The following is a 27,959-nucleotide window of genomic DNA, read 5'->3' on the forward strand; positions in this document are numbered from 1 at the left end:
GCTGAGAAGATTTATAAAAAAAATAAAAATAAAAAAATAAATAAAAGAGCTGAGAGATATAGTAACGACATAAAATGAGTGTCTTGAAGCACTGCTGTATCAGATTTTCAGACAAACACAATTTACACAGCGTGCAAATAGCCAAAAAGAAAAAAACTAAACAAAGGAAAAAGAATATAAAAGGCAAGTGTTATACCACTTCCAGATCTGATATTCTTTATTGAAGAGCAGCACATACGCAAAATTCTATGGTGAACATTGCATTGCCATGAAAAAAAAAAAATATAGCACAAGACTACATCTATCTACAACAAATATAACCTCAGATTTCATCAACCAATGCAAATATTTAAAAATTCATCACTTATTAGCTCTTTTATTTATTTATTTAAATTATAGGAAACAATTATATATAACATCACTTATCAGCTTTAAACATCAAAACATTCCCAAATTCAAGATATAATGACCATATTCCTTATCTAAATCAGAACCATGGCTACAAAGTCGAGACTAGAAACTTCCACAACTTCCACTTCAGCCCAATTGGTTATTTGAGTTCTTTATAGGTTCAGCCCAAGTCAAAGTCACATGATTTCTAAAGCATTCCCAACCTACAAACAACACAAAGTGTTTTCCCAATACTTTCACTTTTTTCCATTTATTCCAACTAAAAACCCAGAGAGGAGTCCTGCGTTGCTTCATCTTAAGGACAAAAAAGTGATCAATGCCAAAGAATTCCAAGACAAAAGCGATAGCTCAAAACACTAAATCATACAAATGTGGCTATTTAGTATTGAAAGAGTACTAATCTGAAATGAACAACTACAATAAAAGAAACATAAAGGCAGAGCTCAAATTGAATAACTATGAAACTTTTACAAAAAAACACCAATCATTTACAAGAGGAACACCCTCCCAATAATCCAAAATTCAGCACCAGATAGGAACCAAAAGCAAAACCCAAAAATGAAAATTACTTCAAAACGAGACATGAAATGTTCATCCAACAATTGATAATAAGCCTAAACAAAGCTTTGTATGAGACAAAGCTCATGAAGTCACTATGTGTGTATATATATGGAAAAAAAGAGCAAACTGAGTTGTGAGAGATTGGAGGTCGAAATTTAAGTCCACACATTGTAAATAACTTGTCAGGGCAGTTATAGCAAGAGGAAAAAAAAACGCTTTGAAGACCAATAAATTCCAATAAATGAGCTCCAAACTTATATCAATATTCAACGATTAATGAATCTTATAAATTAGACCCACCAAATATCCAGAAAATAAAAAACTATCAATCCATCACAATCTCAACCACCTTGACAGCCTTAATTTAACAGAAAAATCATCTACCTCAACCCCCAATTCAATTCAGAAGCCCTAATTCGACAATCCTAATTTAACAGAAAAAACCCTAAATTCAAAGGAAATGATGCTTACCTTAAACTGATATGAGAGAGAAATCGAGGAGAGGATATGACGTCGCTGATGCTGTCTCGTCGACGTCGTCACAGAAGGAGGAGTGCTTGTGGAAGGAATCAAAATCAAACAGACTGAGAAAAGAGGAGGCAAAGCGGCTCTGTTCAGAGAGAGATGTAAGGAGATAGAAGAAGGAGAATAAGAAGCCTGACTTACCTGAGAGGAGAGGAGATGTGGTCGTCGCCGCTTTCTCGTTGTCACAGAAGGAGGAGAGGAGCTGCCGTGGAAGGAATCGAACTCGAAGAGAAAGAAAAATGAGAAACCCAACCCTAGTCGACTTGAAACATCTCTGATTGAAGGAGAGAGCAATTGTTTTTATTTTTGTCTTTTGTTTTACCTACAGCAACAAGTTAATTGGTAATCAACAATCAACGGTGTGGATTATCTCTCATGCCCCAATTACTCATCCGATGGTTATAATAGTTGGCGCATCAGTGCGCCTGGCGCACTGTAGAATTTTCCTGGCAGGTTATTGTTAAATCTGTACAGTGTGTTGGACTGCAGTCATTAATACCAACACTTTTTTCTTGTTGGCGTTTTTTTTTTCTTCATATTTTGGCCGAATCGACATGTCGTTTTATCAGGGGATCTGACTGTGTCTCACGGGCACAGCATCACATCATTATCATATCACATGTTGTCACATGGCATGGCAATGGGCATGGATTCTCATTTGACAAGAGAGCCCTTGACAAGTGGTATGTTATTGGGTTTGCTGTACAAATACATGTATAAATAATATTTTGCTACGGTCCATCGTGAGTGAGCTCAAGTCAGTGAGTGATTGCTAATGGTAAATCAATTGTGCATGGGCGCAAGTCAGTGAGCGATTCCTGCCGATGGATGCATTGTGGAGGCTCAACTTAGATCCATGGTCAACAATTGGTCCGTCATCCATGCAAGTTTCTCCTTGTTATGAAGAAATGTATATATTCTCCTTGTTATGAAGATAATGTATATATTCAGTTGTGAAATTGTGAATTTGAATCATACATTCACTAAAAAGTTATGTAATAAAATGATTAATATCGGTAGTCTAACAACATTACATGTTAAATTATTTTGAGAACGCATGAAAACTACTCGGGCATTCATATAAATACATAGCACATAACTATCTAGATCCGGCAATATAACCTCTCTTGAGCCTGGGATTTGTGGACAGGAGCCTACAACCAATATCCTATATGCTGATCATTTGCAGTAATTTGCAAAGAGGCATTGAATGAGATTAGCATTTAAGAGTCAAACTAAAATAAAATTAGCATTTGACACTCAGAGAAAAATTTGTCCAAGCAATTGCTCTTGTTGGAGTAAATGGATGGGTCAAATAAAGGCCCGAGGAAAATCAGAATGAATTGTTACTCTGAATTGCAATTACAGGGGAAATCCTAGCCCTATCCTTCACCTACCACTAATTTGTCAATTGAACAACAGATTCATTAGTCATGCTACATGATTACATCTGTCTTCCTTCCATCAGCAAGTCATCCCCTACTTTTCTTTGCTGAATGTCCAGTCTTCCGCTTATGGCGGCTGAAATCTGAGACAAATCGGAAGGTCTGCCCACACCCTGGCTCAGCACATACATAGGGACGAGCACCTGTGTGAACCCTAATGTGCTCAGTCCGAGCCCATGCCCACTTGAATGTCATCTTGCAGCCCTTCCAAGGGCACCGAAGGGGGCGGTCATCCGTGTGAACTCGACGATGTTGCACCAGATACTTGTGAGAGAAGAATTTCTTTCCGCACCCCTTGACTGGACATATGTTTCTTTTGTGGAGGGCAAGCTCTTGTTTCGAGCCTAGACTCATGGTGCACCCATCAATATCACACGAGAATTCTGCTTCCTCTTCCCTCAATTTTGCATCATGTTGGCCAGCCTGAGCCTTCACAGCTGAAACATTCTTTGCCTTTTTCCTAGCCGTTTGTTGCTGCTCTTTTGGTTTGGTTCCAGCGACTTTAATGGGCTTAGGAGCTCTTTTTCTAAGGCGTGTGCTAGGTCCGCCTTCTGCCCCTTCATCAGCATACAAATCAAAGTTGTTCTGCTCAGATTGATTATTTCGGAGCCTAGGTGTCTGTTGCTTCATTTGCTGAGCGGTTTGTTCCTTTCTTAGAGTGCGGGTGCCTTGTTTCACAAGAGGAGCAGTTCCTTGTTTCACTTGCCGAGGGGTTTCTCGTCTCATTTTCTGAAGGGTCTCTTGTTGCGTTTGCTTGCTTCGGAGAATCCTCTTGTGCTGCTGAAGAAAATTATCTGTTTCACCCACAGCTGCATCTTCTCTCTCAATGAATCTGGCCTTCTTGCTTTTAGAAATACTCCCTCGTTCTTGATGAGAACTAGCCTTGTGAAAATTATCTGTTTCACCCTTAGCTGTCTTGCTTCTAAGGACCCTCCCATGCTGCTGACGAGAACTACCCTCAACTGAATCATCTGAAACCACATCTCTTTCCATATGTTTGGCTTGCTTACTTTTAGCACTCCTATGCCGCTGATGAGATTCAACTCCCACTGAATCATCTGAAACATCATTTCCCTCAATATAATTGGCTTGCTCACACCGAAAATTTCTACCATCTGGCTGATGAGAATCATCTTGCATTGAATCATCTGAAAGAGTAAATTCTGTCTCAACAAACTTGGGTTTCTTGGTTGGACCACTCTCAACATATTCGGCTTGCTTGCTCTTAGGAAACCTCCTCTGCTGCTGATGAGAGTTATCATCTACTGAATAATCTGAAACTGCATCTTCTTTCTCCAAACATTTTACTTTCTTCGTTGTCCCGGTCTCTGCAGTCATTTTCCTCTTCCTAGCATATTTTTTAGTCACCAAAGTGTTCTCAGTTTTGCGTGTGCTTTCTGGTTGTCCCTCAAGCTTCTCATCTGGCATTGCCCAAGCATGGAAGCTCCTATGTTCTTCTTCTACTACTTCTTCTTCTTCTTCAGGGTCCCTTTTTGCTAGATAGGGATGAACTTGATTCGACATCCAGACTTTGCCGCACCATTTCCCAGCCACTACCTTTTTCTGCTTGCTAGATCTCCTCCCATAGACATCAATTCTTGTGGGTGAGCTAGCTGGAGAACTACGACCAAATGCATTGTATATAACAGAATTGTATGCCATCTGCTTACTGTAAAGATGAGAACGGCTAAGGCTGGCACTGTAGAAGAGATTGATCCCCAACTTTACAGCCCAGTCCCCATTCCCCGCAATGGCTTCCTCACTATCCAGAGCTGACTGAATCCTCTTCTCATCTTCCTCAGTGGCATCCTTGAACGTCGTTTCATTCCAGAGATAACTTATTCCCAGTTCTTCTGCCATTAATTTTGCTTCATCCTCTATCCTCGGGTAGTCTGCAAATGTTTTTATTGGTAATCAGAGGAATAATTAGAGGATAAATGATAGGCATAAACGGTATTAGTTACTTAATATTTTGAAAGATCCAAGACAAGTAAAAAAGCACAGCTGAAGAACTTCTTGGTGTAAAGAACACTGTAAACAACATGTATCATACGTTTCTCCTTCATGCAATCATTTCATAAAACTAATTCCACCAAGCAAAGGGAATACTATTGACACATCATGGCTGACATATGAAGTCTGTATCATCTTAACATATTAGTGATATAACACCTAGAAAAACCTTTCCATTACTGCAGAAAGGCACCAAATCCCACCTATGTTATGGCGCCTCTACAATCCATGTATCCTTATATTTCAGAGCAGAAAAAATTGGCACCTAAGCAGCTAAAATGAAAACATTATGCAAAACAAGGTTTTCCTAGTCAAACCACTCAACGGTATCACATGATACAAAACCATGAAAAGGTATACTGTTAATAGTATAAAATGAGCAAAAAAAAATATATACATAACTCTACACATACCATCTATATTCATATTCAACGAATCAATGATTTTTGCTAAACAGAGCACTTTCAATGATGTAAAGAACTCACTTGAAAAGATCATGAAAGAAATAAGAAAAGAAAGTGCATACACATATCATATGAACTTCTAGGGCAACAACACACCTGGATGACAAAGGAGAAATATATGTACACCTCCAATTGAACGAAGCTGCTGTTCGACCTCTATAGCATGCTCAAGGCAGAAGACATGCATTCTGGAAGAGTCTTCGTCGCATCCTGGAGGAAACGCTGTATTTGTGGTCTCTATGGGTAAAGTGACCTTAGACAATTCTGTTGTTTGAGGCCCATGAGCATCTGTGGAGCAAGAATGTGAAAGCTTCATTGGATCCATAGATGTACCCACCAAACCATTCGTCTTTGTGGAAGCAGAATTATTTTTAAAATCAGCAGAGAAATCAAAATTTTGATAGCTGCTATCCTTGAAATTAGCTATTTTACGTCCATCTCTTGCATAGTGATCAGGGCTTTGGAGAGGAAGTTCATTCCCACAATCAAATCCTGGTGATGGGGGACTGTGAGCCTCAGTTGTACCACCAAAAGAGTCTCTTAAAGGAGAAGGACTAGCACTTTGGTAATCATATCTACTTTCAAAAGAACAGTTTGTCGTGTTCGTTTCATCACAACAAACAGGAACATCTGGTGCAAGTTGATCTTCCTCCGAGTCAGACGAATTTCCATAGTTCAAAGCTAATAGCCCAAGAGCTGAAGTATCTCTCTGCATTTCAGTATTTGAAACGGGTTTATTACTTTGATCTCTCCTCTGAATTTGATAATCAGCAGATTGAACAGGCACATCATATAAACCAGCAGGGGCATTGTTTTCCACCAATCCTGTTTTTGGAGACATAAGTGTATAAACGTTCAAAACTTGAATTCCATTAAGGCAAACTAGAACCTTTATATACAGGAAGCCTTTCCCAGATGTGACAAAGAATGATATGCCGGTCAAATGTATTTAGAAACTCAAACACTGCTCATCTTCAAATATGCATACAAAATAACAGCTTTAGGGATTGCCTAAATAGTCAGATTGAAAAATAAGGCATGTGCAGCCTGATTTGACCTAGGTGTAAATAATGGATGCTTTTTAACAAGAGCCTGTGTATAATAATAAATGTAAGTGGGACATTTCATTCATATGATTGCATAAGCAAAGGGGAAAGCCAGGGCTCACTCTTAATTTTGAACAAACAGAAATTTATAGAAAAGTGCAATTTAATGCTGAGTTTGCCTTAGTTCAGATGCGGCATTTATCCAGGATTCAGTGGAACAGTCATTACAGTACTAATGGTTCCTGATTTAAGTGAACAGGACCATACTGTCAGATCATATCATAAGGCTGACAAACAAGAATAGAAGAATATTTAAGATGGAACCAACAATAGAAGAACATTTCCAGATGGAACCAACCTGTGCAAGGATCATTCTTTGAAGTGATCGGATCTTCATTTGCAACCTGGAACACCTCACCAGCTAATCCAGATCCAACAACCCAATCACTGAAAAAGCTACGATCTGCTGACATTAGATATCTGGCTGCTGCTTCTGTTGGTTGAATTATAGCAACACAAGCAAAGCTCAAAATTCCACATGTAACACAAGAAAACAGTCTCTGATCTGACAACCCTTCACCTTCGACATTACTTTCTCTTTCAATGTTCATGTTCAGTCTCTTTGAATTCAGGGCATGTGCATCGTTATGTCCACTTAATGAGGGAAGCCTATTACTTTCACATAAAGATGCAAGTTTTCCTTTCACTGAATAGCCACCTTTAACCTGCTGTCTGTCTATCATGAGACCATCAGAATCTGAACCTGAGGATTTCATTTCTTCCCTCTGATCGTATAAACCATTGGCAAAGCCAGGGTTTACTCTTAAATGTGAACCAACACGTAATTTTGAACAAAAAGAAAGGTCTGAAGAACTCTGCGGTAGAAGTACAATCGACGACCCTTTTCCTAGAACGTGAAGCAGGTCATTGTTCTGAATAACATTCTGCACGAATAGCTCTTTAACTACCGCTTCTCCTTCACCCTTTCTCTTATCTTTTAGTCGAGAACTCCGTGGTTCAGCACAAATGCGTGCAGGCATTCTGCAGGGAGAGCATTAGGTAATTGAGGGGACTATACATTTAACCAACCTTGTTAACTAATTGAATTTATAAACTGAAAATTTTTCAAATAGACTTTGTGGATTTTTTGGCACGTTTGCAGTATGAATTTTTATTCTTAAACATCAGGGAGAAAAATAATACACTCAGATGAAACCAAAAGATTTTTAAAAATCATCATAATACTTTTTTTTTTGGGCATATATCGTGTGTAGAATTTAACAGCTGTTTCTTCCTGAAATTTTCCAATCAGTGTCTTCAAACTCAAAAAATAGTCAACCAAAATATGTGTCTGACTATATAACTATGTTTACCACAAAAAAAGCACAATATGACTATATGATTAGACATAAGGGAAGTTCCAAAAGGTCACGAACAAACCTTGAACATAATGCTAAAGCGAGATCATAAAGTAATTGAAAATGAGACACCATAGGAGGATAATTGATTGAAGCTCGTCGAATAGCAGCATCTTTTGCAACCCTCAACCATTCAGGAGTTGCAATGTTAGCTGCCTCCCCACAATTAAATCCTACATAAAAGTTTGAACAAATGAAATAGTTAGTTCCTTTATATAAAAACAAACACGACAATGATGATGACTTGAGTATAAAAAGTTAAAAGTCTTATGCTCTCTCACCATGACTGAATCCAGTGTGGTAGGCTCTTGGGAAAGTCACGACAAACTCCCCAGCATTTTGCACAAGCCTGATTTAAAGCAATTAGAGGTGTAAGAAATACATGGATGCATTGACACCACAAGTCGAGATGTTCTAAGTAAAGCTACAATAAACTTCTAGGAGGAATGACTTGGTGGTGTTATTTGTTGGGTGGTTCTGTGTGGTCTTCTTGACCACTTGGCTTCCTCCGTGTATCTTTTTACTCTTGCAATACAAGCACCTCTCTAACAAAAAATTTCTATTTGTGGATCAAAAGATGTAATTTGACTTGGCATGAATCAAACAGGTGATGTTGATGCTTATTTTTCAATTAGATCAAAACATAGCCAAAAACACAACTGACTATGAAGGTCATCAAGAATGAATCGTTCTTCATACGAAGGAACTTAGAAGGCAACAGGAGGACATTCAGAAGTAGACAAAACAATGATCAAGGAGTTACCTGCAGCATGGAATTCCTGAACTGATAAATACTTCAGGTGACATCACAGTGGTCTTCTGACCAAGGGTTGAAAAAGTAACTGATTGAAGGCAAATGCTAATCAAGGTTAGTAGCTCAAAAATATAGAGAAAAATTCAAGTAGCATCTCCTTAAAGTCTACAGTGACATGTCCCGCCATCACAGAGCAACTCTTAGTGTAAAAAGAAAGGGAAGTAAGATAACAAATACCACAAATTAGTCACGCCTCTGTAAACTTCCAATTTTATATAAAAAGGAATGTAAAAAGAGGAGCAATATTAATTCTCAAAACTATGCATCAAAATCAAAACTCAAAAGAAATTCTCCAAACCCAATAGTTTCACCACTCTTAGTTTTCTAACAATCCTTAACTCATAACCTAACACTATGCTCGCAGATCAAGATACTAGGCACACAAAACACCACCAAGCCTCACCAAGAATCCACTCTTTGTCACCATTCTAAGAATCTTAGAGCCCGTTTGATAACCATTTCAATGTTAGTTTTTAGTTTTCATTTTTTGTGCTAGAGTATAAAGGAAAATGAGAGTGAGAATGGGAGTGAGGATGAGATTGAGAGAAAGGGTGAGAGGGGAGGATGAGAGGGAGGAGTAACAAAAGTGAAAACAAAATCTTGAAAGTGAAAACAATTTGAAATAGATTTCAGTTTTTAGTTTTTGTTTTCACTTTTGTTACTCCTTCCTCCCATCCTCTCCTCTCATCTTCCCTCTCAATCCCATCTCCACTCTCATTCTCACTTCCATTCTCCCTGTTTTTCCTCTATACTCTTGCACAAAAAATGAAAACTAAAAACTAAAATTGAAATTGTTATCAAACAGGCCCTTAGGTGTTTAACTAGCAAGTAATCATTCCCACTCTTTGCTTCCTCACACGAGACAACTTCATTCCACAATGTCCTATAAATTCAACAGTATTTCACATAAATATATAACATCAAACAAACAGAATAATGAACCTTTCCAACAAATGTCAAATAAAAGAAAGCACAATTCAAAACAGAGGATTGTCAAGTTTGAGTCCTATAAAGTTCAGCATTGCCCTGAACTCACCAAGAGGATTGATCTCTCCTGCATAACCCTGCACCCTCACCACCTCCTCGAATGCAACCGCTGCTTCCCTAGGCACGCCATACCACGTCTTCCCTGCTCCCATATGCAGATAATTCAAGCTATGCAAGTCGTGGTCCTCCACATGCCAAGCAAACCAGCTGAACAACATAGCTATATACACCATAGGTGATGTAACCCCTGGAATCTCCTCCTTCATAAACCTCAACAAAGACCCTTTTGACCTCGACACTCCCCTCATATTCCAAGCAGTCTCACCAAGGGTCACATTATCCCCTGCATCTCTACTAGTACTACTCTTTCTGGCACTTACCGGCACGAAAGCCGAACCGGGCATGTCGTTGGCATACTCTACAGAAAAGGGTTTGTCCACAGTCGCTTTCCAGTAAAGGGTTTCGATATCCAGAGGTGAAAGCCCTCCTTTTTTGTTACATTTTCTCAAGTAAGTCTTTTCAAAGCTCTTGGCTTTCGCTTCGAATTGCTGAAAAGTGTAGTACTCGCCGCTCTGCCACACGGGTCGGTTCACTGGTCGGGGTTTCCGAGGGCAGAACCCGATCTGCTGCTGCCGGGTAGTGAATGTGGGCTGAGATTTAGTGCCTGAGGCCCCGGAAGGGCCGGCCCGAGCCGCCAGAGACCGGTTCAGGTTCGCAATTGCGGTCTTCTTCGGAGAAGGCGGTACCGGAGGCACGATTTTGCAGATTCCGTACTTGGAAGCCTCCTTCTCGATCTTGAAAATGTAGGCAATCGGATCTTGGAACTCGGCCCAAGTTGGGTGGTACTCTGGAGCTACAGGTAGGGTTTTGAGCCATGAAAACACCTCCTGGTTCGGCTCTGCGGCTAAGCCTGAAGCAGACATTAATAGCAGAAACTAGCAATTCGTGGATTTCTGAGATTTGGGTTTTGATGATTTCTCAGTCAAAACCCCATTTCGTATAGCAAACAGAGAAAGGGAAGCAGCACTTTAGATTCTTCTATGTTTCATTTTCTAGGCTTTTTTGTTTTTGGGATTTTCTTCTTGTTTCCTCTGTTTTCTTTATTATGCTACAGAGGAGAGAAAGAAGAGGAAAATAGTAAAAATTGAGGGCAGGGGAAGACGCAAGACTGTGGGTGTGGGTGTGAGAGCGCCGTGAGGTAGACATGCAAGTGGGGTTTTATTCTGGGTTTGAGGCCACTCTTCGAAATGACATTGTTTTCTCACTCTTTTTACCATTGTGCCATTTTCTTTTTTCTTTTTTAGCTTTTTTAGCTTTTTCAATTTTTTGGGATGACGTAAAATTGGGAATTTATTGTTTGGATAATGTTTGACAAAAACTTATCCAACCTTATGTCTTATTGAGTACAAATTCAGAAGGTAAATTCAAATATTTTATGTTTATAATTTGAACCTAGATCATCTAAATTATATAACTAATCATTTATAAAAAAAAATTATACAATGTGAGTAATTACATGAATTTTTTTATACTTGTGCTAGTATTTATTAGTTTCTTCGTTTGTTTGCTTTTACCCCATTTTTGTGTTTTTTGTATTTATTAGTTTCATAGAAAACTCTTCACCAGAAAAATAAAAATAAAAAGGTTCTGAGATTTTTCCCCCACAATTAGTAAGCGCAAACATGAATGAAATGGTAAATTGCCATTTCCATGAGTTTTTTATTCAAAGTTTGGAGGGAGAGGAGGAGGTGTCACGGGGCTATGGACTCGTTGACATTTCTATGAGTTGCAATTTACATTCTTATACGAGGAGGCGACTTTTCTCGTACTTATATCTTAATTTTGATTTTATATTAAGTTTACCATTTTCGATAATACAGGAATTTGATACTAGTCTTCAAACTTATGACATGTTAACTTTTAGTTGTATCACAAAACCAACAAATCTAAAAATCGGCTATTAAATTTACCATTTGATTCCGCATGATAACAATGTACCTTTGTACTCAGAGTTTCAAAAAGTGAAATTTCATCGATATACATATAATATCATTTTCATTATTATCTTCGTAATATCATTCTCATTTTCATTTTCATTGATATACATATACATATTGTTAACCCAAAGAAAAGAAAAAGGATTAATTTGCTTTGGAACAGGAGGCTTGTGGTGGACCGTACTTTTGATATTGACTCAGAGTCTTTATTTTTTTTGGCGCTATTATGTGGTGGGTCAAAATGTGAGCCACGTGTCATTAAGTGAATGGCTATATTGCTATCATTGGTAGGTTACATAATACTATATACTTAAATTATTTATTCATTTGGGTTTCTTGCAATAGGTCAAACAATAAAACAAAAAGGTTAACTTTTTTTTATTTAATATAATTTGGGTTATGATAAGAACATCATGCAAAATCTATGATGAAGAATTAACCAATGACATTTTGACTTGAATTACGTGAAGAAGGGCAAAGAGCAACCGTCTTCTTCTTCCAGCGTACATCTTTTTCTATTGACATCTGAAAAACTGTCAAAAAATGTCAAACTGTTGGGAGAGATATGATTTGTGACCATGGTCAATTCAATTGGATGTTATAAAAAAATGGCTGCTGGTGGGCGAGGTCAGATTTGTCATTTCCATACTAGTCCTCATCATCCCTCATTCATGAAATATACAAACACACACACACACCATATTACACTGTAACAATGTAAATTTTGTAAGAACAATTAGGAAATATATGTACATACACATATTATAATATATATATATACATGTGAATGACAAAGTTGATATTTTTGGTGAACGACAAAGTTGATATTTCATGAACCTGTAATATAATATTAATTGATAGATATAAGTGTTAAAGAAAGTACTTACACGCACGTCGGTGGTCGACAAACATTAATTAGATGTGGATTCATGCTAGGATGTTTCTTTGGAGGTTATGCTTCTTTACTGCTTGTAATGGTATTACGTTTACTTAGATCAATCTCTTGCTTATGGGGCATAGTTAAAAAGCATTTGGAAATTTGTTTTTGGAGATGATTCGGTTAGGCTTTAACTTTTGAGCAATTTATTCATCCCTTCCTTTATTTATTCTTGATTCTTTAGGCTTGTCAAATTTTCGACATCAACAGTTAAACACAACAATAAACGGCTAAATGCTGAAAAACACCTCTTACTTTGGATGGTTGTTGTAATCTAACTTTCATATCATTTGACAACGACCGGAAAAAGAAGGAATTTAAAGTATATATATATATATATTGAGGGAGGGAGAGAGAGAGAGAGTTATTCTCTCATCCTGATGCTCACACAATATTATCATGCGAATGTCATTATAAACAGGAAAGGGTAATAGAAAATACATGGCTCTCGCACGATAATAACATCCGGACGTCTGCATAGCAGCATAGGCAAATTTCTCAAAAGCCTAAAGAATCAAAATTTTCGAGAATTTTCCTCATAGGCTATATATAATCAAAATTTTCGACATCCAGACGTCTATCAATATATAGGCCTTGATAGAGTTGATAATTCACCACTCATCACCATTGAATTTTTTTAACAAATTGAAGAAAGAAAATCTAACTTTTGCAGGTCTGATTTTTCTATTTATAGAGGAACCTCTTTGTAATTGGAATTAATCCACATAACATGGGTTAGTGTAAGCTACTTCATAAATGTAGTTATCAATCACATCATTTAACAAAAATAAATAAAATTTATAAAATTAAAAAAATAAATAAATAAATAAATAAATAAATAAATAAATAAAAAACTAAACAGTGTTTTAACCTTGAACATGACATGTTCAAATGTTTCCTAGCAGTAATATGGTTCTTGATTTTGCTGTTAGAAACTTCCAAAACCAAGATGTCATAACATTTCCAAAGTTCAAACTGGGAATTTCTTGGCAAATATATTTTGTCTTTTTTATTTATTTTGAATACTTAATTGCTTATCTGACAGATATTGAAAAGGATGATTATGCCCACATTTTGCAATCATTTGGATTCCATTACCTTCTTTTCCCCCATAATCAGCCTAACTGCTCTGATATAGGAAAAGGCACAGATGCCAAACTTTTTACAACCTGTACTCTTTTTTCCTTTTAATCTTTAGAAACCATTTCTTGCATATTCTATAGCTATGCTTCAATGATTGTGCATAATATTTCCAGATCCTCAGCCTATCTCGTAGTAATAATTCACAGCAAAATATTTATGCTTCGAGATAGCGTGACAAAAAAATTTCCTCATGGGGGCGAGACGAGGAAGCTCTCGGTCCTCATGGAGGTTAAATGCAGTGTGATGGAAAAAGAACAGAGTAATTAAGCAATATCATATACACAGCTTGAATTGTCTGTTAAACATCAATTACCAAACTCCATTTCAAGTCTCCTCTGTTCTTCACAGAACACATATAATATAAATTATTGGAAAAAAGAGCTTCAACTAGTCTTCTTAGTTCCAACATCAGATGGAGCATATATCTGCTGTTAAACTTAAAAGCACAATTAGACTCTAGACACAGAAGTCTCAAATTAAACAATCCGATTCGCGCCTAGTAAATTTTTTTCAGAAACCTAATGACTATACATTATAAATGTCGGGTCAAATATTCTTTCTTTCTCATACCTTAAGAAAGAGGATTTCATTCTTTGTGCATGAGGATGCTTACTGGAACAGGAATATTACAGACCAAAAAAAAAAAGAATGCAAATCACGCGGTTCTTAATGAGAATGTTATTCAGTATTTGCTTGCACAGAAAAAGTTGCTAATACACTAACTGATATCAAATTTGTAGGGATATCCAAAAACAACCCTAAAAGCAACCACATAAATGGAACCTCATCTAATTTCATAGCAGCAGCAACCTTGAACTTCCTAAAACGATTTAATTAAGTTTCTGGTCTTCAAGGAAAAGAGGAAACAAAACAACTAACTACAACAGATGATGAACATCAAAACCAGCGAGTACTCAGTCCACTACAAGCAGCTTCTGATACTCTTTGCCTGAGATAGTTGCTTCCATGATAAGTTCCAGGGAAATTTCCCCTCCATTGTCCAAGACCAACTTGAGCAAATTGTCAGCGGTGCCTTCCAGCATCGTCACCCCAGGTTGTTCGGAAGACTTCACGCACCACCTAGGATCGGAGAGACAAGACCACATTTTCCAATACACAATATGTGGCACCGCATTATCATACCCTTTCTCCTTATACTTTCTCTGTATTCCCTCATAAATAGTCTTCCAACTGTTATCTGAATCCTCGTTATCAGACTCCTCATTATTAGGCTTGGACCTAGCATAATCAAAGTCTGTGGATTCGGTGAAGACAAACACCTTCTTGATCATCTGCTCTGGCTTCAAATTCCCATTCACAGCCTCTTCTAGAATCAAATCAAGCACCTTCTCAAAGTCAACCTTCCAACACCAATTGTAGGGCACTCTCCTTGTCAAAAAGTCGCACCTGTAAGTAAGTTCATCGCCTTTTATCAGATGTAGCCGAGGATTCGAACTGAAATGGATTACCTTTCCTTTCCATGGCTCGTCATTCAGTTCAGATATCAAAAGTGTAAGCCCCACGGATGAGTCCATGCTGCGCATCCCGGGCTTGAACATGGACTGGAGGTTGCATACAGCCAAGCAGTTGTTGAGTATCTTCTTGCCGTTTAATTTCCCTTGCTTTTTTATACCCTCCACCATGGCCTTCCACTGAAGCTCAGCCACTTGCCCGAAATTCCAATGATTCACATACCTTATGATTTGATGCGGAAGCAAAGCATCTGGTGCAATCTTGGACTTGCCAGCTTTCACCTCCTCCAAATACTTCTCAACTACACGGTCTTGAGATTCGTAGGCTTTGTCCAACTTGTCCAAGGGCAGCAAAACCTCCTTTCTGAGGCGATCTAGGACAGACTCTGCATAATCGGTCTCCTCAACACCTTGGTATTCTGGGTATGATTCTCGGGGAAAAACTTTCCTCGCTATGCTCTGCCGCAGCAGAGTGGGGTCGTTAAAGTTGGTGCCCATGGAAAGGCAACTGGTTGCAGCATCGGTTATCTTCGACCAGTTGTCTTTCTCATCATCATCATCAGAGTGCTTCAGATTTTGATGCTTCAGTTTTTCAATATCAGACTTCAAGCACTCTGCAAAAATGTCTGAAATAAACTCGTGTAAGAAGCGATACTCCGGGTCACGCCCGTACCTCTCGACAGCCATTTGCTTTTGCTGCCTCACGTCTTGGCCTTGTTCTAGGTCATGGCTTGTTTCAAATCTAATCCGGGGAAAGCCATCTTCAACAACTTGGCGTTCGTCTTTTAGAACTAGATGCACATTCAGAAGTTTGCAAAATTGCCAGAAATCCACGAACAATCCGGCAATAGGCTCGATGTTGCATGATAGGGTCTTGGGGTGGTTCTGGTGGAGCCAAATTATCATCGTGCGGAATATTTCGTCATGATGGTCCAATAGTATCTTGTAGATGACCTTGAGGGTGGTTAGGGGATTGTGGGACCAGGCCAGCGACAGCAGTTCCTCCATACGATTACGGCCGGCCTCCTTCTCATCTCGGAAGTTGAGGAAGAAGAGGTCAAGGCAGGGGTTACATTACAATTACCATCATCAGAGACAGTGGAGGAGGATTCAGAGATCGATGCCGCGGTTCTTCTATTACTACCAGTAGCAGTACTCAAGCCGATAAATGGTGGGATTGGATTTAGGGGTCTCATATTAACTCTTGTCTTGGCAGCGATTGTGGCTGTCTTGAAATTGGCAGCCATCAAAGGGTTGCTTCTGGGTAGTTTGAGCTCTAGGGAACGAAGAACAAGACTTGTATAAGAAGCCATTAGTATTGATTTTTAAGCATAGAAGATGATAACGGCCTTATATCTTTGAAATTCAAAGGGCGCTTTGGGGAGTTTGAGCTCTATGATACCCCTTTTTCTAGTATATAGAAGGTGATTACTTGAGCACCAAGGAATGGTTTTTAAATACTTTCTTATTAGGATTCATTTATCAAGATGGAAAGATAACAAGCTAGTAATTCGTATGACATAATTAAATGTTATCCATAATTAGCAAGCAACGGAATTTATTATTATTATTTTTTACTTGAAACAAAGCAATGGATTTCATCAGCAAAAGATAGCTATAATTAAATTTGAATGTCTTTGTTTTGTTTTGTTTTGTTGAATGATGGAATAATCTACCAATTATAAATTAACTAGGACTCTACTTTACCTTGACCCAATCTTATTTCTTTGGGGAGCGGATCTGCTGTCCTCAAATTCCATGTCTCTTTTGTCTCCTATCTAATTTTTTAACACATGTCCATCCAACAATAGCACATAAAAATTAAAGATAAAACAAACCAACATCATCAAACCTTCAAAATCCCTCGCACACCCAACCTTGACAGCCACCACACCTTACCGCCGTTGGCCAACCATCCCATGAGCCACACCCCACTGTGCACCCCTCCTCCTCCTCTCCTCAATCTCCCCTTCAAAACAATTAGGATATAGATATACAAATTTTTATTTTTTCTGTAATTGGAATGAATCCACATAATATGTGTTAGTGACAGCTACTTCATAAATGTAAAAATTTCCAAAACCAAGACAGGATATGACATTTGAAAGTTTAAATTGGAAGTTTTTATTTCCTTCAATATTGTATAAATTCAGACTTGTGCATCCAAATAAATTGCAGCTTAAGTAGAGAAAGAGATAACCATTTTATGTAGCAAGTCAAATGGTACAATAGCATGAGATATCAGGGATTCTGGATAAAGAAGGAAAACGTGAATGCGGATAATGTGGTTCTCAATAAAAAGTTTGAACAATGTTTAGGATCCAAACACAACCCTGAAATTAACCACATGAATGGAACCTCATCGACTATTTCAAAGCAGCAGTAACCTTGAACTTCCTAAAATGATTTAAGCAGGTTTGCAGGACATTTTAATTAAGTTTTTGGTCTTCAAGGAAAGGAGGAAAAAACTAACACACACAGATGATGAACATCAAAACCAGACCAGTCAGTACTCAGTCCACTACAACCAGCTTCTGATACTCTTCCCCTGAGATGGCTGCTTCCATGCTAAGCTCCGGGATAATTTCCCGTCCATTATCCAAGAACAACTTCAGCAAATCGTCGGAGTAATTATCCAGCATGGTCACCCCTGGTTTTGTAGAAGGCACCATCCACTTCCTTGGCTCGTAGTCCGAGATTTTCCAATTGACAATCTGTGGCACCGCATTATCATACCCATTCTCCTTAAACTTGCTCTGTATTCCCTCATACATAGTCTTCCAACTATTACCTGAATCCTCATCCTCAGACTTGGTCCAACTATTATTAAAGTATGAGCTTCCGGTGAAGACAAACACCTTCTTGATCATCTGCTCTGGCTTCAAATTCACATTCACAGCCTCTTCCAGAATCAAATCGAACACCTTCTGAAAATTAACCTTAAGCTTCCAGCTGCTCTTGCAGGCCATCCTCCTAGTCAAAAAATCGTACCTGTGCTTAAGTTCATCGCCTTTTATCAGATGTAGCTGAGGTGACTCACTGAAATCGATAACCTTTCCTTTCCACGGCTCTTCATTCAGTTCAGACATCAAAAGTGTCAAACCCACAGACACGTCCAGGTTTTGCATATCGCTGTCTAGCATGGAGGCGACGTCGCATAAAGCCAAGCAGTTGTTGAGTATCTTCTTGCCGTTTAATTTGCCTTGCTTTTTTATACCCTACACCACGGCCTTCCACTGAAGCTCAGCCACTTGCGCGAAATTCCAATGATTCACATAGCTTAATATTTGATGCGGAAGCAAAGCATCCGCTTCAATTTTGGACTTGTCGGCTTTCAAGTTCTCCCAATACTTTCTGGCGGGCTTTCAACTTCTCCAAATATGTATCATTCGTTCTCTCATCATATTTGTAGGCCTTGTCCACCTTGTCCATAGGCAGCAATACCTCCTTTGTCAGCCGGTCTCGGACAGAGTCTGCATACTCGGCCTCCTCAACACCTTGGTATTCCGGGTATGATTCTCGCGGGAAAACCTTTTTCGCTATGCTTTGGAGCAGCAGAGCGGAGTCGCTAAAGTTGTTGCCCAAGGAAAGGCAACTGTCTGCAGCCGAGGTTATCTTCCACAAGTTATCTTGATCATCATTAGGTTGCTTCAGGTTTTTCTTCTTCAGTTTTTCAATGTCAGACTTCAAGCACTCCACAAAAATATCCGAAATAAACTCGTGCAAGAAGCGATACTCCGGGTCATGCTCGTACCTCTCGACGACAGCCGCATTTTGCTGGTGCTGCTGGCTCACGTCTTGGCCTTCTATGTCATGCGCCCTTTGATACGCAATCAGCGTGATGTCACCAACTAATTTAGATTGGCGTTCGCCTTCTAGATCGAGATGCGGCCTCAGTAAAAAGCAAAATTGAAGGAAAAACAAGAAAAACCCCGCAATAGGCGTGACATTGCGCGCTAGGGTCTTGGGGTGGTTATGGTGTAGCCAAAACTTCACGGTGCGGAACGTATCCTCCTCACCTGTTCCAAAGGAGTAATCCCGAAGTATCTTGTAGATGAGCTTGAGTGCTGTTAGGGGGTTGTGGGACCAGGCCAGCGACAGCAGTTCTTCCAGACGATTACGGCCGGCGCCGGACTTCTCTGCATCTCGGACGTTGAGGAAGAGGTCAAGGCAGGGGTTACCATTGCAATTACCATCATCAGTGACAGTGGAGGAGGGAGAGGATTTGGAGACGGAGACCGCGGTTCTTCTAGTACTACTCAAGCCTATAAATGGTGGGATTGGCAGCGATTGTGGCTGTCTTGAAATTGGCAGCCATCAAAGGGTTGCCTCTGGGTAGTTTGAGCTCTAGGGGACGAAGAACAAGACTTGTATAAGTAGCCATTGGTATTGGTTTTTGGGAGAGAAGGCGATGAAGGCCTTTGTATGAAACACTTTCGTATTTTGAGCTTTTTTTCATTTTTCTATTCATTTTAAAAAAATTATATAAGGTGATGATTACTTGAGCACCAAGGATTTTTTATTTTTTATTTTGTCAAAACCAATGATTTAATTAATGCTTTTTTTTTTTACTAGGCTTATCTTCGAGATGGAAGATATAGCAAGCTAGTAATTCGTATAATTAAATCGACAGATTTGATAAGAAAATGACCATAATTAATTTGAATGATGCGAATAATCTACTAATTTATAATTAATTTAATAAGGAAGTGTCTAATTATCTTTTTATTAAAACTGTTGATATTCAAGGAAAAGGAAATAATTAAGTTAAATCGACAGATGAGATGATCATAAATCAAACTAATCAGTCAGTCTACTACAACCAGCTTCTGAAACTTTTTACTAGAGATGGCTGATTCCATGAATTGTTCGGGGCCAATTTCTCCACCATTCTCCAAGAACAACTTGATCAAATTGCTGGACAAGCCACTCAAAAGCGTCACCCCTGGTTCTGTGGAAGGCATCACCGGCCTAGACTTATGGTACAAATTTTCGAACCTCCAAAACACTATGTGTGGCACCGCAGTCCCATACCCTTTCTCCTTAAACTTGCTCTGTATTGCCTCATAATCAGTCTTCCAGCTGTTATTGGAAACATCTTCAAAGTGTTTGTATTCTGTGAGCACAAACACCTTGTTGATCATCTGCTCTGGCTTCAAATTCCCCTTCACAGCCACTTCCAAATTCAAATCAAACACCTTCTGAAAATCAAGGTTCTGGTCCTTGTGCATGTTGCTGACAAACTCACACTTGTTCATAAGATTATTGCCTTGTATAAAGTGTAGAGGCGACTCACTGAAATTGATCACCTTTCCTTTCCATGGCTCTTCATTCAGTTCAGACATCAAAAGTGTCAAAGCCACCGAAGCGTCCATCCGGATCCCGTGCCCAGAATGGAATTCAGAGTTGTCGTCATATACAGCCAAGCAGTTGCTGAGCGTCTTCTTTCCATTTTTACCTTGCCTTTTCATGTCCTCCACCATTGTCTTCCACTGAAGCTCAGCCACCTTCTGGAGATTGGGGTCATCAGCAAAGACTAAGATGTCATGTGGAAGCAAAGCATCTGCCTCAATCTTGCAGTTGTCGGCTTTCACCTCCTTCAAATAGGTCTCAACCGCACCAGCTTTTCGTGGACGGTTGCTGCATTGAGAACGCTCGGCCTTGTCCAAGGGCACCAAAACCTCCTTCCTGAGCCGGTCTCGGATTTTGCTCATGTAATCAACCTCCTCAAGATCTTGGTATTCCGGGTACGATTCTCGGGGGAAAACCTTCCTCGCAATGGTTTCCCACAACAAAACGGAGCGTATGATGTGGACATCTTGGGAGCTACTGAAAAGGCAACAGTATGCCGCATCGGATACTTGGGCATCATCATAATCATAATTAATATTGTTGACGCCAAAAAGTGGTTCTCTGACTTTGAGGGTCAACGTAGTAATTTTATGCCTTCGGTATCCTTGATGCCTCGGTAGTCTGTGCGATCTGCAATATGAGCAAACACACGGTAAGACCTAGGGCACCGGTGTGGTACCGGCCGAAGGCTCTCCGATGCTTAAGTAAGTTCGGGAATAGAAAGTTTAACTGACAGATCAATAGGCTTGAATGCCGTAAGTTCTGATTACCTCCATTTTGGGATAGTTGGCCTCCTTTTATAGGCCTTGGGAGGTGTGTATTTTGTTGATAATTTCGATGTGGGATTGTGGACGTCGCTTGGGAGCGTGCCACGTGTCCCAGGAGAGGGCATTGCCCTAATAGAGAGATCGGTAGGTAGAGTGCCGAGGGCGCCTCTGACCAAGCCCAGTTTCCTCCACGTGTCTTGCCCTTATTGGCTGTTTATTCTGAGTGTAAACAAATATCATCAGATTGCTTCCATTTTCGCTTCAATATTTGAATATCAGACTTCAAGTGCTTGACAAAAAGATCCATAACCTGGTCGTACAGCAAGTGATAGTCTGGGTCATGTTCGTACCTCTCAACAGCCTTGTTGATCATTTTCGCAAGGGGCTCCATCCTCCGGTGCTGGTCTCCGTCTTCTAGAAGGCGGTACAGAATCTCTACAGGGATAAACAAACAGTGGAACAACTCAATATTCGAAACGTTACACAATAGGGTCTTGGGGTGGTTGTGGTGGAGCCAAACCGCCGCCGTGTGGAACGCTTGGTGAAAGTGTTTTTCATCTAGTAGGTTGAAGATGAGCTTGAGGGTGGTTAGGGGATTGTGGGACCATGCCAGCGGCAGGATTTGCTTGAGATATGTACAGGAGGCCTCCACATCGGCCTTTATCTCTGATATCTTCTTTTCTTTGACGCTGAAGTCTTTGTACTCGGATGGTTTCACAACTTTGAAAAAGAGATCAAGGCAGGGGTTACCATAAAGTGGGATGAGATTTGGGGGTCTCATTGTTGTCGTGGCTGCGGCTGCGGCTGCCTCATTCTCGAAATTATTGGCAACCACGAAACGGTCTCTGATCAGCTCTGGAGGACCAGCAAGAGTTGTATAAGGAGCCATTAATCTGGCTGTGAGCCTTGAAATATTGTTGACATGGTTTTTGTTTGCTTTGACAACCGAGATGAGTTTGGCCATTTTCAGTGCCTTCATTAAAACAATGATTGGGAAAACACCTGCTTTAATATAGAGGCGCAAATTCAATGGTTTACTTGGGCCTCAAGCACTCCAACTATAATTTTCTGAATTATTGTCCGATATCTAGGTGAATATCCTAAACAATTACTTAATGAACAAGTAAACCTAGAGATTAATAACTTAATAAGCAATTAAATTAGAACAGGAAATTAAAGGGCCAGAGTTTTATTCCCCTACTTTATTTTTCAACTGATTTGGTGTAATTTAATGTTTTTTTTTTCTTCCAAATTGGCGACATTTAATATTCTTATTTGTTTCTTTTACTCTCTCTTTTTTGGGCAAAATATTCAATTTTCATTCCATCAATTGTTACATTTAATGTTCTTATTTGAAGATGAGCTTGAGGATGGTTAGGGGATTGTGGAACCATGCCAGCGGCAGCAGTTGCTTTAGATATTTACAGGAGGCCTCCACCTCTGCCTCTTTCTCTGAATTTTCGACGACGTTGAAAACGAAATCAAGGCAGGGATTACCGTTAATTGGGATGAGACTTTGGGGTTTCATTGCTGTCGTGGCTGCAGCTGCCTCATTGTGAGGGAGCTGTGAAATATATTTGACTGGTTTTTGTTTGCTTTGCAAACTGAGAGGATTCTTGCCATTTTCACGGCCTTCCCTTCATTATAGCAAGGACTGGTCAACGCCTGCTTTTAATATAGGGGCTCGTTGGTTTACTTGGGTCTCAAGCACTCCATCTATTGTTTCAAAAAAAATTATAATAATAAATTAGATAACTAAGGAACAAGTAGAGGTTAGCTAGGTTTGGGACGTTGCCCCTGACTGTTCTAGGGTTGACATGATTTAAAAGGTTGGTGTCCTTTTCTATTGAATAAAATAATTGTGAACAAATTTGAAAAACATAAAATACGTACTTAGAAAGGATGAGATGGCGCATTACATAGATTGCCATTTCATATGCTACATTGGTATTGATAAGTTGGTAAACAAGTTTGTTCCCGCTATTGAAGTTTCTATAGCATCAGGGTTCTCTTAAAAAAACGAAACAAGAAATTGAAGGGGCCAAATCATTTTACATAAATCATTTGAACAACTCCAATCAATGTCATTGCAATATGCCCTCTTCTTTCTTCCCATATCACGTTGTCAAAGTATTAGAGAAACATTCAGGAAACCTAACCTAAATAGCATCCTCCACATAGTACTGAACTACAGATTGAAAGTAAATTTTCTCTAAAACATGACAGTGGCATTGTAACGTATGGATACATGTTACGCAGATAATTCAGTTTCTTTGGAATTGGCATGTCCTTCAGAAAGCACAAGGGAGACTGGACAATGGTCGCTTCCATAGAACCCTACAGAGCATTTAGAATCAATGTTTGCTATTTAGATATAAGCAGCATTAATACCAAAAGGAAAAAACAAAAACAAAAGTGACATGGAATGTAATGTATGGAAATTATGATGATAATGCTATTTCATTTCTGCCCTCACAGGAGGAGTTCTCAAACCTATATTTATGTAACTCTCACCCCCAAAAAAAAAACCCTACCCAGCCAACAGAAGTAATATTCGACATGGAATTAGACACACCTTGTAGTTCAATCCCCAGCCCATGCATCTCACATGCAACAATCCTATCTTTGAGTTTTTCTGCAGCAATGAAGTAGTCTATTCTCATCCTTTTACCTCGATACCTGCCAGAAACCACCCAGTATGTTTATCAGGTGGTATCCGTGTATATAACAATATATGATATTTCAATTACTCTCCACTAACCTAATCAATTCCTGCACATTTAAATGGCCTCGCAAAGATATGCAAACATTGCAATGGATCTAACATTAATGATCCAATGCAAATTATTTTCAACATCAAATTCCTGTGGATATTGATCCATATGATATTAAGTTCTTACTTTCCTATGGGGTTTCCAGACCAGGAGAAGCCACGCTCCGTGTCCTTCTCCTTGTGAAGGAACCGGTATGCATCTATTAGCTTTCCCCTGAAGCATAATCCACAGAACCCGAATCAGACGATGTTCAAAACTTCATGAAGAAACAAACATATAACGAGAAAGAAAAACCTAGCTCTCCAAGTTATTCTTTGAGTAGCTACCTCCTCTAAGTAAATTATGTCTAAATATAGGAAATGTAACAAATTATTTTGCAGTGAGATCTCTTCCTTTTTTCAGCCCTCCATCTCCCTCTATGTGCACTCAAATCTAAGATAGATGGTAACAACTAAAGCCAACAGGAGAACAAGTTGATTAGTTGATGACTAACATACCCAATTTCCATGGACAGGACAAGCAGCATTAAATAAACTTGGGGTCTTATAAAATAAATAAACTAAAGAGTGGTTCAACAACTTTGTTAATTCCATTGAAATCAAAAAAGGAGAAAAAGGGCAAGGGCAGAGGCAGGTAGAGCAGCCACAAATTGTGATACAAATTGGCATGATATTTTTTTTAACTGGCCTCAGTTTCATGGGGAAAAAGAGACACGAATATCAATAATTTATAGGTTATCCTTTCAACATACTAATTCTCAAGCAAACCATGGAAACAAAGTTTTCCAGTGGAGTCACATACTCTTTCAATATGTTACCAAAACGCTTCCTCTCAGCCAAGGTGAATCCAGGCTGTCCACAATCCTGCATCATCAAGAAAGCAAAACCACATATTATGGACAATTTTTTATTTGACATAATGCCTCACGATCCTGCATCCATTCCCCATGCTAATTGTCTAATACTAAAACTCAATACACTGTTAATCAAATGAAACAAGGACAGGCTTTCGTAGTGCAACCATCACACTTTTCCTAGAGAAGCATTTGAATCTCACAACTGCATGGCTTCAGTTCTTGTAGTAAGTTCTAATTTATCTCAAATGTCAAATACCAGATGATGGATCGGAACCTCCATATTCTATGTACATAGGAATGAAGCAGTTCAAATCCATGGGACCACCAAATACTTCCTGACAAAAGAAATGCATAAGCATCCACAAGAGTGGTCACTACTCATTTCATTCTTTACATTTTTAACAATGTAGGTAAGATATGGCTAGTCAACAAAAAACACATACTAATCACTATGGATATGCAACCATAATTATGTTCTAGTAGCTTCAGTAATAAATATAACACCTCTTTATTTGGAGGAACGTAACCATTAAGCTTTGCTGCACTGAAAAAATCCGGATGACTCACATCAATCTCTTCATGGCTGTATAGAAGTTTAGATTAAGAAGGAAAAATATAAGTTCCACAATAAGAAGACTGATACACTCGATGAGAACAGAGCAAGAAAAAACGGGAGAGAGGGAGTGAAGATACAAGAGATTTTAAGGGGATAAAACATCTGCAAGAAAGAAAAACATTCACCTAACATTCAGATCACCACACCATATGAGAGGCTTATCTGAAGACTGCAGAACAAACTCTAAAATCCTTTTATCCCATTTTCGTCTCCTTGGGAATGAATTTTCTTCCTCCTTCCAACCATTGTTTGGAGCATATGTATTCAACAAATTAAAGGTCTCAAATTCAGCTAAGATGACCCGGCCATCTGGTTCATGCTTTGAAGCTAACAACAAAGAGAATTATATTAGCTGACTGCTGTTCCATGTGCAAGTAAATATAAGAAAAAGAACATTCGGGGATAGACATCCAAGCACAGAGATTAAAAATGATTTCCCACTGCATCGTTGGACCACAACATATACATCCCATTTTCTCATTTGAAAACTAACAATAGTGCATTCTTTTCCAAGAGTTAATTTTACAGAATTTTCAAAAGCATAAAGTTCATCATTTGGATATTTACTATATAATAGTAGAATAAAATTATCCAAAACTAATTGGTAGGTAGCAAAGATGTTTGCATCTTGAAAATAGGGCTGGTTTCATATGGGACTTTAAGTGGGTGTATGTTATTAACAGAAACAGATTATTAACCAGCAGCGAACCTTTTCTGTCAAGATTGAAAAATACTTTTTGTGGTTGGAAACACTTCTTTACAAACAATGCAGTCCCTGCATACTTTGAATCTGAAAGAGACCACCAAACACGATAATCTCCAAAGGTCGGACTTGACAAGGCACGCATTAGTATCTGCACAATTTGAGACAGGAGAAAAGATAACCAACATATAGATTAGTAGAGATCATCGTTTTGGGCGTCTTTGCATGTAATGATCAAACATACAAGTGAGAATATTATATAAGTAAGGAAGGTGGAATGAAGGGATGGTGAATTTAACTCAATCACGAAGCTTAATTTCATAAACTTTTAGAACTACGAGAACATCCTAGTATTATGCCCCCTTAAGAAAACTAACAACTCTTAAGAGAACAAACTTGTACAAAAGGTATGAAAAAAATCATTAAACCAATCAAGAACTCAAGGCTTTGTAGAGTATTAACTGGGGAATGTACTGAATTTTTGCAGTGTCGTATGAAACTCCAATGCTTTGAGCATGACAATGATCGATGATAGGAATGGAATGCAACAGTTCAAGTTCAACAAGCACACTCCCCACCCAAAATTTTTTATTCATAAGAATATCATACCTGCTTTTCTTCACGTGATGAGCTAGTGTCATCTTTCAACTCTCCTGGATTTTTAGGTGCACCCTTTGAACCAGCAGCAGGCATCCTTACTTCCTAATATCAATGCGCAGTTAGAAAGTTGTTACACATGCAAGTGCCGAAGCGATTGCTTTTAGAATTAGTAGTACTTAGCAAAGCATATAGACAAAAATATAGACCAACAAAATGAACTCAGTAAAGGATTCAACTAACAAGGTTGAGTTTGATTCAGATACTAAATCACGAAAGAAAATATCAAATCAAATCCAAAACTAAATTAAAAATATACCTAGAAAATATTAATAAAAGGCACCAATCTAGCTAGCCAACTTCTACAATGAATCCAAATGACAAGATCAAGTGCACAAACCACGCTTTTAAAATCTGACTAACTAAAGTGTGAACAGCACGAATTAAATATTTAAAACCAAAAGAGTAAAAATTTGATTAACTGTGACCCTTACTACAACAAATGTATCAAATTTTCAAACCCAGCAACCAAATTTCCCCTAGAGCTCAAAACATTAGGAGACCACGTCCCATTAAACACATGCATCAACGTTCACATGCCCCAAAAGAAAGCACCCAAATATCCCAGCATACGAAAATAATCAAAATAGCCATACCCATTTGCCATCACAAGTTCATCAATGTCTCTCAAACCCCCCAAATGAAAACAAGCCAAAATTTGAAGTGGGAACGTAGAAAGAGAAAGAATGGCTCGCCTGTATTGCAATGACATCTGGGTCAAAGCTCGTGATGAACTTAGTGAACTCAGGCCAGTTCTTCTTAACCCGGAGAAGAAAGCTATTGGCATTCCACGTTATGAACTTAAGCGGCTCTTTCTTGCTGCCCTCCCCTGAAATTTCTCCATTTTCTGAAGAAGATGAAAGAGTGGGCTTTTTGGCAGACCCATCTTTCGCTACTGGTTGAAAGAAACGTTTCATCGTCTCCCAGGCTCTGAGCTCCAACAGTGTTCGTTCCCTACTAGTACAAAGTCCTCGTCTTTCCCTTATATCTTTGGCCGTGAT

The 27,959-nt window shown here is 38.9% G+C and overlaps 5 protein-coding genes across 6 annotated transcripts; all 5 read right to left on the reverse strand.

Annotated features, from left to right (window-relative positions):
* Positions 1 to 2,727: 2,727 nt before the first annotated feature.
* Positions 2,728 to 10,883, reverse strand: REF6 (relative of early flowering 6). The gene is made up of 7 exons (XM_021957573.2): positions 9,734 to 10,883; positions 8,647 to 8,725; positions 8,165 to 8,232; positions 7,906 to 8,056; positions 6,824 to 7,506; positions 5,516 to 6,244; positions 2,728 to 4,834 (listed from the first exon to the last, which is right to left on the reverse strand). The coding sequence occupies exons 1-7, from the start codon at positions 10,605 to 10,607 to the stop codon at positions 2,970 to 2,972; spliced, it is 4,449 nt and encodes a 1,482-aa protein (XP_021813265.1). The 5' UTR covers positions 10,608 to 10,883; the 3' UTR covers positions 2,728 to 2,969.
* Positions 10,884 to 14,675: 3,792 nt separating this feature from the next.
* Positions 14,676 to 16,241, reverse strand: LOC110756176 (uncharacterized). Its single transcript, XM_021957572.2, has one exon. It carries the CDS (start codon positions 16,239 to 16,241, stop codon positions 14,676 to 14,678), a length of 1,566 nt encoding a protein of 521 aa, XP_021813264.2.
* A 1,404-nt stretch (positions 16,242 to 17,645) lies between these two features.
* Positions 17,646 to 18,268, reverse strand: LOC148294563 (uncharacterized). The gene has a single exon (XM_088253079.1). It carries the CDS (start codon positions 18,200 to 18,202, stop codon positions 17,747 to 17,749), a length of 456 nt encoding a protein of 151 aa, XP_088109205.1. The 5' UTR covers positions 18,203 to 18,268; the 3' UTR covers positions 17,646 to 17,746.
* A 1,773-nt stretch (positions 18,269 to 20,041) lies between these two features.
* LOC148294564 (uncharacterized) lies at positions 20,042 to 20,947 on the reverse strand. The gene has a single exon (XM_088253801.1). It carries the CDS (start codon positions 20,945 to 20,947, stop codon positions 20,042 to 20,044), a length of 906 nt encoding a protein of 301 aa, XP_088109927.1.
* Positions 20,948 to 23,384: 2,437 nt separating this feature from the next.
* Positions 23,385 to 27,927, reverse strand: LOC110756189 (DNAse I-like superfamily protein). Of its 2 annotated transcripts, XM_021957588.2 has the most exons (9): positions 27,654 to 27,927; positions 26,911 to 27,003; positions 26,308 to 26,452; positions 25,724 to 25,925; positions 25,487 to 25,565; positions 24,928 to 24,989; positions 24,253 to 24,339; positions 23,928 to 24,031; positions 23,385 to 23,689 (listed from the first exon to the last, which is right to left on the reverse strand). In XM_021957588.2, exons 1-9 carry the CDS (start codon positions 27,873 to 27,875, stop codon positions 23,604 to 23,606), a joined length of 1,080 nt encoding a protein of 359 aa, XP_021813280.1. In that variant the 5' UTR covers positions 27,876 to 27,927; the 3' UTR covers positions 23,385 to 23,603. The 2 variants fall into 2 exon arrangements, with proteins under 2 accessions (XP_021813280.1, XP_021813281.1); XM_021957589.2 differs by lacking the exon at positions 23,928 to 24,031.
* Between the last annotated feature and the right edge of the window lie 32 nt (positions 27,928 to 27,959).

The sequence above is a fragment of the Prunus avium genome, chromosome 5 (genome assembly GCF_965620075.1).
Source record: "Prunus avium chromosome 5, drPruAviu1.hap1.1, whole genome shotgun sequence".
Lineage (NCBI taxonomy): Eukaryota > Viridiplantae > Streptophyta > Magnoliopsida > Rosales > Rosaceae > Prunus > Prunus avium.

Excerpts from the sequence above, each read along its gene's own strand:
- REF6 (XM_021957573.2), bottom strand. The coding sequence starts at position 10,607 with ATGTCTGCTTCAGGCTTAGCCGCAGAGCCGAACCAGGAGGTGTTTTCA. Across the intron at positions 7,507-7,905 it reads GCTTTAGCATTATGTTCAAG|AATGCCTGCACGCATTTGTG; the intron begins GTTTGTTCGTGA and ends CTCTCCCTGCAG. Across the intron at positions 4,835-5,515 it reads ATTTCTCCTTTGTCATCCAG|ACTACCCGAGGATAGAGGAT; the intron begins GTGTGTTGTTGC and ends AAACATTTGCAG.
- LOC110756176 (XM_021957572.2), bottom strand. The coding sequence starts at position 16,241 with ATGGAGGAACTGCTGTCGCTGGCCTGGTCCCACAATCCCCTAACCACC.
- LOC148294563 (XM_088253079.1), bottom strand. The coding sequence starts at position 18,202 with ATGGCCTGCAAGAGCAGCTGGAAGCTTAAGGTTAATTTTCAGAAGGTG.
- LOC148294564 (XM_088253801.1), bottom strand. The coding sequence starts at position 20,947 with ATGAGCAAAATCCGAGACCGGCTCAGGAAGGAGGTTTTGGTGCCCTTG.
- LOC110756189 (XM_021957588.2), bottom strand. The coding sequence starts at position 27,875 with ATGAAACGTTTCTTTCAACCAGTAGCGAAAGATGGGTCTGCCAAAAAG. Across the intron at positions 26,453-26,910 it reads CATCACGTGAAGAAAAGCAG|ATACTAATGCGTGCCTTGTC; the intron begins GTATGATATTCT and ends CAAATTGTGCAG. Across the intron at positions 24,032-24,252 it reads TCTGGAAACCCCATAGGAAA|GTATCGAGGTAAAAGGATGA; the intron begins GTAAGAACTTAA and ends GGTTTCTGGCAG.